The 15,000-nt window shown below is 36.1% G+C and overlaps 1 protein-coding gene across 20 annotated transcripts in view; it reads left to right on the forward strand.

Annotated features, from left to right (window-relative positions):
- ift54 (intraflagellar transport 54) overlaps positions 1–15,000 on the forward strand; it is a 62,537-nt gene that overhangs the window by 2,318 nt on the left and 45,219 nt on the right. For all 20 annotated transcript variants that reach the window (XR_015498789.1, XR_015498790.1, XR_015498791.1 and 17 more), the window contains 3 exon segments: positions 1,867–1,935; positions 9,766–9,927; positions 13,185–13,313. Coding sequence is in view for 14 of the 20 variants with exons in the window: in XM_087266236.1 (XP_087122362.1) it covers positions 1,867–1,935; positions 9,766–9,927; positions 13,185–13,313 (360 nt within the window). In the remaining 6 variants the exon portion in view is untranslated.

Raw genomic sequence — 15,000 nt, forward strand, 5'->3', positions numbered from 1 at the left:
CCCTCCCCCTGGACTCATTTAATGACCTTATGGCCACCTTTATAAAAGAATTTCTGGTTCTATTTGTCCTGCAGATAGGAACCCTAAACGACGTCCTGATGGCAACAGCTGAAATACAGAGTACAGTGGGTTATCCGGGGTGCATAGGATACCCTGAGCTCTCCTTTTGGATTAGTTTCTAATCCAAATATCTAAAAATTCAAGAGTATTTTCTTAAAACACCCACAATTATCCTGCCAGTTATCTGTGCCAGTTTTCAGTTATTTACCCAAGTGAAATAATTAAGTTTTGCTTTGAAATGTAGATATTTGGACTAGAAACAAAACAAACATTTTCAAGAAAGAATTTGTTGTTGTTTTGCATAAATCATATAAATTCCATATACAGCAACTCGATACAAAGCAATAAGCTCTTGGTCAACTATGTAATCCAGAGTCAGTATTGCAATATCGATGCTGAAATGATATATTGTGCAGCCCTAGTTAGCAAACTGCAAGTCTGTTTAGTGTTAATTAACAGTTTGCTGTATTTGTCATATATGAGAGTTTTACACTTTGTATTGTTGGCACTTAATCTCTGGCCAGATGAATTTTGATGTTGAAAAGTTGAACAAAGTGACTTCTATTGACATTTTTTTGTAGTTTGTATATTGTCTGGGTGACTCATGTAAAGTATTGTACAAAATCAGGTAGTATATCAGTTCATTTTCTGTTAATTAACAGAGTTTTTATTTCGATACATTTAGATACATTTCTAACTGTTGAGTTAAATTTTCAGCATCAAAAGAGAAAATATCAAGCTTCTGTAACACTTCGAAAGCATAAAAAAACTGAAAACACCCCAGAATCTAAAGCTATTGTCAACTAAAGAATAACAATGCATTTTTACAGTGTAATACACTCTAAAATAATATAAATGTTATATAGTGACCAAATAAATTAAACAAATCAGACTATTTTTTTTTCTTCTTTAGCTTTACACATTGTTGAGGTGCATCCTAGGATGTCTTTTTTTCTTCTAGCTTCTTATAGCAATGTTGCCCTCCACAGTTTAATATCATCATCATATTTGAGTGTGTGTGTGTTATGGAGGAATCCCTGAAACTGTTTTGACTCTTTTATAATAAGGCTTAGCACATAGCATTGTTTTGGATGTTCAGTAAGTTTCATCACACTTTGTGTGAATGCTAAATAAGTGAAGCAGGACCAAATGTATCATTTATTGTTTTGTCCCAACTAAACCAAAAGAACTGAACCAAACAAACAATGTATGATCCTATACATCTGCTATTACTATTTAGTCCAACCTGTCAATTTTAAGAAATAAAACAAGAATAAAAATAGTAGTTTGGTCTGAAATATTAATATGTATTCACAGTTTATATTTGCAGACAAAGATAATTACAAGCACTTAAGCCAAAGCAAAGATATCAAGGTCATGAGAAACCAGAATTCAGTCATTCTTTCTGGTCGGATAGTTGAGCAGGTATATAGACAGTGTTAGGTAAAGGAAGAGGGCAGTTAAGGCTGAAGTGGGAGTGTTTGTATCCAGAGATAGGCCTGCTGTTTGAAAGCTCGGCTAAGATTAGCTACGAAAGGTCACACTGTCTGTCTCCTCTGTGCATCATGCAAGTTTAGCGTTAAATCACATTTTCTTTTCACATATTTAGCAAATTATTTCTTCATCATTAGGCTATATGATTTAATTAATGTGAACATTTTCCTATGTTGTGTTTTGAGTTTTAGATTACTTATGAAGAGTATATAAATGTATATTGAGTTTTAGATTACTTATAAAGAGTATGTATATATGTATATTTTGAAGTTTTTGATTGAATGTATTATTATCTTTTCCCCTTTTCCTTAGGTAATACGCACTACAGGCTTTATGAAAGGACTTTATGTGGAAGCAGAGATGAAGTCAGATAACGTGAAGGTAAAGCACAACTGTAAAACATCACTTTCAAAGCAATGATATTAATGCAGGAAAGCCCTTCTAATGTGACTAATGTGTTCTAATGTCAGATTCCTGTTAAATAAATTCAGTTTTTTTTAATGTTCTTGCAGCCTCCCAATTCACATAAACTAAAAATGCTGGGTTCTGCTAAATTTCGGTGTAGTACCAACACAAATCGATTAAGTTTATGTAATTTTTCTTACGAATTTAAGTGGTCATAAAACAATTAAGTTGTCCCAAAGAACTTCTATAATTGTGTTGTTTCAGCTCATTTTAAATAAGTTGTTTGAAAAAGCATTCCTAAATCATAGTATGTTGAAAAGAGCATGCCAGAGGTTCCTGGATGGACTATTATTTCCAGGAGATATTCAAACTGTAGAACCTTTTGTAGTGTAACTGCTAATATTGGCCACAATACATTGCACATTGGATGTGATTTAGATTAAAACTACAAACTCGGGTAAAAAGTGTGCAAAGTACAAACATGGCGGATGTGCAAGACCAATCGTCAAGTAAAGAGGCTTTGGTAATGTTGTCTCAATGACTATTAATTCATACTTAGCTAGCTAGAATTTTTTTTAATCACATCATAGTGTTATATTTAATCTGCGACTACAATGTGAACTTTTCTAAAGACATATTGATACGCAAATGGCAAATTAACATGCTGATTAGATTTCCAATAAGGTATAGGTTACTAATTATATTAAAAAATGTAGATGATTTGTTGAGTTCTGTTGACAATCTAAAAACATATTGCTTAAGTGGGCTAATAATGTTGACTTTAAAATGTTTCTTAAAAACCTGCTTTTATTCTAGTTTTATTCTATTACTCCAAAAGAAAAAATATTATATAGGGCTCGAAATTGCAATCGTTTTGGTCGCAAATGTGCCCAAAATTTTATCTATGCGACCTCAAAATATATTTAGGAGCATTTGTGCGAGTGCATAAAATTGTTGTCATGTGACCAGTTTTCACAACAAAATGTTCACCACATATGCGTATTTAGGAGGCATTCACGCATTATGCATCTTTGCATCTAAAAACACCAAACGCTGCACTCAGGAATGGTTTAAAACAGTTGACATGTCAACTTTCTGCAGTAAACAAAGCCCGCAATGCTTGCCCCGCCTTCAAACTCTTTTTTATTGGCCCACTACGCTAGAACAGAACGCGAATGGATTGGTTAATATCAGCTGTCAATCACTCAGTTCAGATGACATGCAGCTACATGTAAAGGTCTGGATCTGAGAGAATGAAAACAACAATGGCAGATTTAGTTTTAGAAACCACCTAAAGTTACAAATAATGGCAGATCTGATTAGTGATCATGTGCTGAATGTCAATCCAGCATTTACACTTTTTGAAGAGTGGATAAAAGACTTCCAGTGATTAAAGTCCGCTATGAAAATGAAAATTTTCAGGTAACAGTGTTTGCCACTGAATCTACACACTTTAAGCACGAGATGTTCTGACGTTATTTAATCCTTCATGAAACCGCGTTCACCATCGCTAAAGAGCATGCATTCACCGAGATGAAACTAATATTGCAGCTCATGAAAAGACTGTTATTGCTATTAAGATGACGTATGCAAATAACAAGTTATATGTCAATATCATCTGTGCAATATTAGACACCACCCGTGAGAACACAGCACAGTTATTGTTAATTCAGTTCATCTTGTTCACGTCAAGCAGTGCATGTAGGGCCAGTGTGCCCATGCAGAGTTTTGTTTGTTTGTTTGTTTGTTAGTTTTAATTAGAGTTTATTTCAATTGGTTTTAAAAAATATGTTAATATAAAACGTGTAGTAACTGTGGTCGTAATTGTTGGTGGGTGCGATTAAATTTTGTCTGGTGCGCCTAGATTTTTGAAGTTAGGAGCACTGTTGCCACCAAGAAAAAAGCCCTGTTTTAGGAAATACTGTGAAACATTCTTTGCTCTGTTGAACATCATTTGGGAAATATTTAAAGAAATTCACAGGAGGGCTAATAATTTTGACTTCAACTGTAAATGTGCAAGCCAGACCTGCTAATTGCTGTGCTGTGCTGCCTTTTATCATGTAGCAGTTTTATCTTCCTCGCCAATTAATCTGTCTACCTGGCAGTGGTACATGATGTTAGAATTGACCTCTAGTATCTACTTGATCTCCTATTTCATTAGGATTCTAAAGCCTCGATATCTCAGCCTTCAACTCTGCTGTGTTTTTTTCCTGTTCAGATGTTGATATTGGTCAGATAACAGACTGTAACACAAGATTCTCCATTTAATTAGCGTGCCAAAGTCCCACGTCGTAGTGAGCCAAGAGGTGCGGTAAATCTTTCCTTTTAAAAGCTTGGTGACTTTAACTAGCTTTACCTGGATCAGTATCACTGACCCTGTAATAGATGCAGGTGACTAGCTTACCAAAACACTCTGTGTTCATGTCTGATCCTCCTCCAGCTCTGGCAGTCTGAAAGAGCTGTGGCTTTTGATGTCCCAGCATGCATAATGAATGACCTCTCCACACCTGTGTGAGGCAGGACAGCCAGACGGTATAGCATGACATTATGATGTTGTGACAGGGGCAGGGTTTTAACACTTTTCAGAGAAAATTAGCCCTAATGTTGGAAAAAGAAGCTTCTATAAATTCTCCAACTTGTGGGATCAGATGGTTTTTATGACATACAACTTTTTGCTACTTGGGAAAGATCCTTGCACATGGTAGATCTAGTAATACCTAGTAAAACTCAGCCCTCCTCATAATAAAAGGATCATGCCCAACATATGTGGTTATTTTCTATTTATATCTTCTCTGAAATATGGTATGAATTGCAAAAATACAGACTTTCCTCTTTCTCCCATTTAGGTTTTTTACTATGAAGGTAAATCAGTTGCGAAACTCGAGAGCTCGCAAATGTAAATGTGAGCACTTGTGATAATAATATTTGTATGTGTAGGTTGAAATGTACACTTACAGCTCTGATGTGAACAGCTGAAATCCTCGATTTGCACACACACACAACAATCCACACACTTGTGTTTTAAATTCGAAGTTGCAGATTAATAGTTGTGTATTTGTAAAATGTCATTCACAAATACAAAGTGACAGACACACGTGTGCATGGCAAATTTGATTGCATCTTCGCTCTACAACCACAGGTCGGCACTCACAACCTCTCAGATTCGTCAGTACAACTACAAATCTCCCGCGCTCTGACTTTTGCAACATCAATACTGTTAGCTAAGCTAAGGACTGTGCTGGGTGCTTCTCTTGTTTGTTGGTTTATATAAGAAACAGTTATGAATTATCTAGGAGCTGCTTTCAATCATGTTATATGGTTCTAAAGATACGATTCAACCCACATGAAATAAGAAGTTGTAATAGTATTTATAGTAAATAATAGTACGTTTTTGAACCATACTAACTATAATAAACTGTATTATACAGTATATATTGCAGTTTCTACAACTTTGTTAATGAATGCAACAGCACACTGTAGTATTAACAAGCATCTGAGAGGTTGTGAGTGCCGACCTGTGGTTGTAGAGCGAAGATGCAGTCAAATTTGCCGTGCACACATGTGTCTGTCACTTTGTATTTGTGAATGACATTTTACAAATACACAACTATTAATCTGCAACTTCGAATTTAAAACACAAGTGTGTGGATTGTTGTGTGTGTGTGCAAATCGAGGATTTCAGCTGTTCACATCAGAGCTGTAAGTGTACATTTCAACCTACACATACAAATATTATTATCACAAGTGCTCACAATTACATTTGCAAGCTCTCAAGTATTGCTACTGATTTACTTTCATATTTTACCTTCTGCCCTCCATCTGAATTTTGCGCGTCACCAGAACCACGTGATTGCCACGATCTATGGATCAACGTTGTTTTTTCACATCATCTCATACTTTAGTTTCTCATCAAATCTTGACCAATCAATTGCACTGTAGTATCTGACATGCCCAGTCCCCTTCAAAACACTTTTCATTTGCTGTTCATTTGATGGGCTTGAGCTCAACCACTCTGACTTGCAGAGCTGTGACAAAACAAAACACTATTGGCTGCTTTTTTTAAAAGGGGAGAAGCTATTCTATGTCCTGCCCTTTCTTAGTTTTTCAGTTGAGATTACGTCAAACATCGAATTAAAAATGCACATTTGAAAGCCTTTCACAGGACCTTTAACTATATTTGATTGTGTTGGCTTTAAGGTATTCTATTCAGTTAATTTTTTCGAAGCAATTTTTAACACCATTGATCCAAATACAGTTTTATGGTTTTTAGCAAAAATTAAGTCATTTTTGCTAAAAAAAAAAAAAAAAACCTAAAACAGTATTTGTATCAAAACCTTAACATAATCTGTATCTCCCGTATACTTTTTCTCATCATGAAAATGGCCATAGTATTTGGCATGGCGTTAACAAACAAACACTTCTCAGGGGGAATATGCCTATAGATTGCGGACTTAAAGCTTTCTGTACATATTAACTGGGATAAAAGAAAGTAAACATCAGAAAATGTTTAGCCATTTTTAGGACCATTTAGGATTTTGTTTGCTTTGCATTGGGACATTTTCCGACAAATTGTTAAAAAAAAAAAAAGATATGCATATTACAGATGATAACAAATTATATTTTAAAAATATATTTTCTGACATCAAGCTGATTTAAACGTTAAAATAATTTTGTATTATATTCTGTTGGATTGTATTAATAAAAAATAAATTAATAATTTTCAGGGTAATCATTTGGATAATTAAATAATAATAGAGATCGTGTTTTATTGGAACAACGTAGATTCTTGATGTTCCAAAAATGGTCATAATTCAATGCAAAATATTTTAAACAAATATTTATAATAAGAATTGTTTTGTGATCTCAGATCAGCATATTAAAATGATTTCTGAATGATTATATAACACGGAAGAAAAATCTTTATTGTCATCCCAACATTAAGTACCATTTTAAAATATATTAACATCGAATGCACTTGTTTTAAATTGCAGTATTTTAAAAATAATTCAGTTTTTATTGTATTTTTAATCAAATAGTTGAATATACAATAATGAAAAACATTATTAAATTAATATTTTATTAAAACTTAAATGACATTATTTGTAAAACATTTTTTTAGTCAACTGAAAAATGTAAGTAGTAGCTAAAAATCTATTTGTCATAATGCATGAAGTTTTTAGATATTTTCAAAATAGCTTTCTGTTTATGCAAAATTTAAGTATGATTATTTTGGGTCTGAACGTAGACTTTATATTTCTGAAAGAATTTTCCTTTGCTCTTAAAGCTATTAAAAATATCTATCAAAAATAATAAAAACTGTCAATTTAAGAAATAAAATTTCTTAAATTTAAGTGGTGCATTGGGTAGCAATGTCGTCTCAAAGCAAGAAGATTGTTGGTTCGAGCCTCGGCTATGTCAGTTGGCATTTCTGTGTGGACAATAGGCAAATTGAATAAGCTAAATTGTCAGTAGTGTATGTATATGAATGGGAGTGTATGGGTGTTTCCCAGTGATGGGTTGCAGCTAGAAGGGCATTCACTTTGTAAAACATGTGCTAGATAAGCCGAGAAGAAAATGAGTAATGAATGAATGAATGAATATATCTATGTATACAGTATGTATACAAGTATGACCTATAAAAATAAAACCTTAATCAAATGCTTTTTTTTTTTTTTTAAATGAATAACATACAAATGTATGCATAAATAACTAGGAATGCAGGAGACATTTTAGCTTATTTTTACACAGAGATTTACACAAACAAAACTTTTCATTAGATGTTGGACAGTGGGTACAATTAAAGTTTGAAAAAAAACCTGTTTTTTTTTACCATGAAATCTTTATAAAAAAAGTACTATTTTCTATGCTAAATATTTATTTATAATCCGAATTGTCTAGTAGTCAGTGTCACATCATCTTTAACAATCATGAAAATCACCGCTTTCTGATTGCATGGATATTATTGTGTGGGCTGTAGCTGGTTATTAAACACTGCTGAGTTTGTAAAACCATAACAGATCACATCAGCATACAGGTTGTTCTGCCTCTGGGACCTCATTAGGAACCTCATGAAGTATGAAAGCGTTAAATGGCAATATGGACAGTTGCACTTCATCATAACCAGCAAAGCAGAAATAGCGAAAAAGAGGGTTTAATGGAGTGGATGCATCATCAATCTGCTGGTTGTGATGTACGTGCTGTTGTCTCCAAAGCATCAGCATAATTTGACATTCTGTTAAATCAAGTAAGTCAACATCTATCAGAATAAAAAGCATTGAATTTATTTTCTTCACTCAATTATTAACATGTTTATGCAACATTTAATTAGGAATGTGATAGCGGAATGTTCTAAACACCCACGGGTGGTGCAGGTTTAATGAAGCGTTTACAGAACAAGACTGAAACCAGAGGTGATGCACGTGACGAGATTAAGTTACAAATGATCTTGATTGCTCAGTTATGTTACTATAAAGTAGTGTTCTTACGTTCCTGGAGTTCTTTACCTATCGATGCAGGAATTTTCCTGCAAACATTTGAGCACTGTTGAGCGCGTTCTTACACAGTGCTGATTTGCCAGTATGCTCAACAGAAATGACTGTGATTGGCCATGAAGGCCATCAGTTCAGTGAACTCATCGCTGTCTACTAAGGCCCCGTTTACACTAGTGCGTTTTAGAGTTAAAACAGCGTTTTAGAGTTAAAACAGCGTTTTAGAATGAAAACGATCTGCGTCCACACTGACGTTTCACCCATCGTTTCTGAACAACTCTCCGTCTACACCAGTGTTTCTCAACTGGGTCGCGGGAACATTTTCAGTGGGTTGCGGAGTGTGTGGTCAAAAAAAAAACAACAAAAGTAAAATTGTTTACTTATTTTGTTTATACCGGACTTTTATTTTGAAATGCGTGCGCGACAACCCTACCGTTTGACATGTGAAATTTCATTTTATTACTGCAACAAATATGTCCAAGCGCAAGTACGACCCTGAATATGTAAAGTATGGATATATACATTGATGACAAAAAAGACTTAAAGCCTCAGTGTCATATGTAGTGCGGTGCTCTCATAAGAGAGCATGAAACCTTCTATATTAAAACAACATTTAGAAACCAGAAAACATGTTTTATTAACAGTTTATTATTAACAGTATTTGTCGTTTTTACTTAGTAATATTTCTATAATTTGATCCATTTTGTTCAATGACAGCAATAAAATAGTGTCTTGGTGAATTTCTTATGATATATCGGTCACTACTTGTTTAAGTTAACAAATAAATACAAATTAAATATAATTTCTAAAATTTTATTATACTGTAGATCCTAAAAATTTGGGTCGCGGCTTGATGACCATGTAAAAATGTGGGTCCCATGGCCAAACCAGTTGAGAACCCCTGGTCTACACCACACCACTGAAAACGCACATCCCGTGACCACACACACACACACACACACACACACACACACTGGCATGCGCTGCATCTTATCTAGCCAGATGAGAGCTGTGCTCGTCGGACTGTTCATTAAGGATCTACTGCTGGATCTAATCTTGTTATATTTGTTAAACGTGATATTTAATTCATCCTGTTGTCTATATTTAACAGCATATTCCCTGACTTTGGTCTTTCGAGTCTATTACTTGTTCTTGGTAACATGTTTTGGCTGAGCGTCCTATGTAAATAGCAACGATAACCTTGGTTTACTCAGCGGTGTGCCTTTTGGGCAGGACTACCTGTTTGTTTGAACCATGCTACAAAATTTATGCTTTCAGTTCTGTTTCAGCTACTCCGTTCTCTTCATGTATCCTTCAGGACAAAGACTCGAAAATAGCATTCCTTCAGAAGGCCATTGATGTGGTGATGCTAGTCAGCGGAGAGCCCTTGGCTGCTAAACCTGCTCGGATCGTAGCCGGACACGAACCAGAGAAGACCAATGAGCTGCTGCAGGTCATTGCTAAGTGCTGTCTCAACAAGGTCAGTCCTGCCATTACGAAGCACTCCGGCTACTGTACTTCTGTGCTGCAGGATTCGCTCAAAGCATTTAACTAGTGAATGACTCAAGACTAATGATGTCCAGGCAGGAGGTAATTTATAGACGCGTTCGTATAATTGCACCCTTGAGCTTTTGTGAAGGTTAAGGAACGATGCCAGCAGGATTATCAGGGGAAGCCACTGATGCCTGCAGGGCACAGAGCAGGTGTGAACGCTGTGGTGAATGACAGATCTACTGCTCCACAGCACACTGGGCTGTTTTATAGGTCACAAGAGAAAAGGATGTGAAAGCAGCACAGTGGCGATAAGCTGGATGGTTAAAAACAGAGGTTACAGGGGTGACCCGGGTACTGGAAGATCAACAGTTCTTTTCTGTCACCTTTGTGTTTTTTTGCAAAACATTTGACATTATTGTGCTGTAGGAAGATTGTAGGTAACTTTGACAACTCAGACAAGGTTGTTAAGGGCAAATTGACACCAAAAAACTAGCGGTTGACGTAGGGCTGGGCGATTTAGCAAAAAAAAAATCTAGGTTTTTTCTAAAGTTTGACTGATTCACGATTTCGATTTCGATTTGTTTTTTTTATTGTGTTACTAGTCTTCTCAAAACATTACAACAACATGACTGAAGTAACATTCTCTTTATAAGTAACTTGAAAAAACATCTGGTTAAGCAACATTGTATTTTTAATGGCCATGTCATACAAAAATCGGTCAAGGTGTAAATAAATGTAAAACAAATCCACGAGTTAAATAGCGTTGCTGAAGATTTGAATAAGAAATATTTGTGTAAATATTGCAGTTGCAGGAATACTGAGGTATTTTTTGCAAGTTTTGCTGAGTCTAGGAAAGATTGGCTCTCAGCTCGGCTTTGACTTAGTCTTCTGATTAAATGACAGGTTGTAATGCTGCTGCCTTTTTCTTAAAAAGATACAGTGGAAGAAAAAGGACTGAACATGGAAACTGTAAAGCCTAATTTAACCCAATGTGTGAAGTTGTGGACGTATAGCAGGAGCAAATACAAGTACCAGATGTGTGTCTAATAAAAAATAATATATTTAATCTATTTTTCTTTTTTCCCCTTTTAAATACCGATCATTTTATACACTTTGCTCCAGACTCTGTATTATGCTGCCTGATCTGTCTGGTTTTCAACTAGGTCCGCTAAATGACGTCATGGGGGCGGGTACTTTCATTTTCACTGCTACAGTCCCTCACCTCTACTCGTGTTTAAACCAAAAGATCAGCGGGGTTTTTTACATGGCGGGCTTTTACGTCCTTCATACATGTTGAGATCGAATTTATCGACCTGATGAGGGAATGTCTTGACAATCCACACAGAAGTGCAACAAGTAAAATCCTACATGACTTCACGCTTTAACAGTCAGTTAAGCAGGTCGCACACCAGAAGCGCCGCGACACGGTGCGCACATGACAGTTTAAACTATCACACACCAAAAACGCACATTTGCATGATATTTAACATGAAACTAATGAGATGGCGCTCTGTGGGCCGACTGAAATATGAACTGCTTCGTGAATCGTGGCTGGGCGGCGCCGGTGTGTGTATAGAAACCTGTTTAGAATTCTAAAATCCATGGCGCTTCTGGTGTGCTTCTGCTTCATACAGAGAGTGAACTAAAGCGCATTGGTGCCATGATAATGTATTGAATATATATATATTTTTAAAAATCGTGATTTCTCGATTTGATTCAAAATTAAATCGTCTGAAAACATAAATTCGAATTAATCGAAAAAATCGCCCAGCCCTAGGTTGACTGTTTGCGTCTGGTCCCATCTGGACCAAAAAACATTTTTTATGTGCATTTGCTTATTTGTTTCACTTTCACCTCCGAGTGCAGCTAATGGCTGTCATCACTGTGAGGAAAAACACACAAATGCAAATCATACTTCCCGCGCGGCTCCCAAACGATCGCTCTGCAACAAACTGAACGCTATGTATAACTGTTATTCACAGCCTTTGCAGGTTCTGTTCACTAAAGTAGGCATCATTGGCGGCCACGCGCGTGTCCTCTCGATAGTAAACAAACAGCTCGTCTCCAGCTCATGTGTGATTTTGCGGCCGCGAATACATCCTTACATTAAGACAGATTTTTGGGAGAATTCTATATTTTATAAATACAGTATGTGACACTTTTGATGACGTATGGATGTGTCCATGATGCTTTGAAGACGTGTACTTTTGCCTTAAAGCTTCTCTCCTTACCTTGAAAATATAATTGGCTGAATCACAGAAAAACTGAATTGAGATTGCGTGTAGGGAAGAATCAAGGTCACGATCTTTTTTTCAATTAATCGTGCAGCCCTACTAGCCACCACCAACAACACAATGGTTATCGCATTTGAAATGTATATACAACTATTGAATAACCCAAAAAACTTCCTGACTGAATGTTAAAGGTGCTGTATGTAAGTTTTTGACTCTTCTAAAGCAGGGGTTTCCAAACTTTTGAGCCCATGACCCCTAAAATAACAAGGCCAGTGACTCGCGACCCCAATATCCTTTGAGGTTGTTATAAATACAGAAATCTTGCATGCAATGGTGCACACACACCAATAGACCCAAGTCTGTTCTTCGTTTAATTTTAATTTTTAACTTCGTTAAAAATGTATGTCAGTGCTGTAAATGTGCCAGAAAGTTTAACCTGGTTTATAAAATCAATCTTCTGCATCTCATGCTATTGCTGTGTCTTTATATAATGTAATTATCCCGGGGGTTGCAATTCAATACAACTAGTAACTATCAACAACAATTTTTTCTCTTTACTAGGTTATGAATGAAATATGGCAAATCTTATGGTTAAAAAAAAAAAAGAAAAAAGATTTTTGGAAATCACCAAGCGACCCACCCTTCATTGTCTCGCGACCCCTTGGGGGGTCCCAACCCCTACTTTGAGAACCACTGTTCTAAAGCATAAACATACCTTAATATGTTTGCAGATATTTCGGAAACATGTTAAGTGAACATTCTTGTTTATCTGGAAAAACAATGCTAAAGTCAGATATTCAGCTTTGAAAATGTGAGTTACGTGCTGGAACGCCTGTCTTTGAAACTAAAGTCTTTTGAAACTAAATCTTTTACTAGCTCTGGTTATCAACCATTATATCCTATTTGTTTAGTTAATCTGAATCCAGTCCAAGTGCATGTTAAGGATTGTTCTGGGACTTGTGTTATATTATAGGGGCTTAATAACACTTGTCGTGTTCTTTATTTCCAGCTCTCTAGTGATGAAGCTGTTAAACGTGTGTTAGCGGGAGACAAGCTGGATCAGAAGGGCAAGCCCAGCACCTCCAGATCCCAGGACAAGGAGAACAGAGAGGGCAGAGAGCACCACCGAGACCGAGAGGTAAATCCAGCTTGATGCTTTGACCTAGTAACATTTTCAGCTATATGTTTTTTTCTTTTGCCTTAAGTATCTGCTCCTTCCCCCTCTTTGGCTTAGTTTTTGTGTCTTTTTTTTGTATTCACGTCAACCAAGACTTTTAGGATTTGGTGTAGATGAAGCTGTCTGGGCTATTGTTAACTTTAAAGTGTTATGAAATGCTTCTGTTATAATAGTTTTTTACATGCCACACACACACAGCTATAAAAACCACTTATTATATCACATTAGTTTAACTTGAGGCAAAATTTTAAAATCTGTCAGAAAATCTTGTTAAATTAACGTACCACAGAAGTCCAGTGCTAATTTCAGTATCTTTGTGTTGCCTTTGAAATGCTGGGAAACTGACTACGATTGCTAAATTCATTGTTTGATTAGATTGATTAAACATCAAGAGCTCAATATCATGTTGTGATAGTAGTACACTAAGGACACCTGCTAGTTACAAGGGATAATGCTGAATTAAATTCAGCGTAAATTGCAAGCTGCAGTCCTAAAGAAATGGAATATCAAATGAAAATAGTGGGCGTGGCTTGTTTTTCTACTGCAAGCTGATTGGATGTGGTAAAGTAAGCATTTCATTCTGAAAGATGGGAAAAGGGGTTTCAAGAGAATTATTACAACCCATCAGACACCTCCTCCTCCTCACCATTTTGGTTTGTTGTCAAAACTGTTGGAGTAGGAGAGGAGTGGTTTATATGTTTATACCAAGCGGCAACCTCCCGCTCTCCCTCGGGAGGCCAATACGGAAGTAACTGAAACTGCAATTCATCAAAAATCCGCTAGTCCTGGCTCCATAATAGAGCAAATTTCAATTGAGCCCAATGTTAGAATGGCCAACTTTACAGCAGAAAAAAAAGGTGTTTACAACCTGGTACAAATAAAGATTTTGGTTCATACAGCTAACATTACCCTTCATGACAACTGTGAGGGGGGTGAATTTTTTTTACAACTCATCCGTTTCCTTTATATTAGGTAATGTTAAGTTTGCATAATTAAGGGCGTGGCCACTTGATTGACAGTTAGGTCTCGCTGGTCGCTGTCACAACACCTCAGCTGACTCCAGCAGATTAGCCACTGATTTCGGCATGTTCATCGTATTTTCGTTTTGTTTTATGTGGCTTTACACAGTCAGTTGCCTTTTGGGAATATTTCCTACAATTATCAGATGATATGGGATGCTGTGTGCACTTAATTTTGCTCACAAACCATTCATGTGGCCTCCGTTTGCCATGTGAGTAAAGTTATATACTTGTAAACCATCTCTATTAATGCATTTGTTTTATTTAAGATCATTTATCATTTTTAATGTTCTTTAGAGCTGTAAAGCACCCCAGAATCTGACAGATTAATTTGCTGTGGGCTGTAGAACAGTCATCTGAAGTGTTATTATACAGTGTTATGCCTGTTATGCCTGGATTTCATATAGCTCAGCATTTACTAACACAGACTATATCTGAAGCGGTTGGAAGTAATTCGGTTTTTCCTCCTGTAGGAAAACATTATAAGAACAATACTTAGTGGCTTAATGTATTACTACAGTATTTTTAAAAGTCTAAACACTTTATTGATATAGTGTACAGCCAAGCACATGTGGTCAGAATACAAGCGAGTCACAGGTGATAAAGTATTAAGCGTTCTCCCAAAGTAA

This window comes from Danio rerio, chromosome 9 (assembly GCF_052040795.2).
Source record: "Danio rerio strain M-AB ecotype USA chromosome 9, GRCz13ab, whole genome shotgun sequence".
Lineage (NCBI taxonomy): Eukaryota > Metazoa > Chordata > Actinopteri > Cypriniformes > Danionidae > Danio > Danio rerio.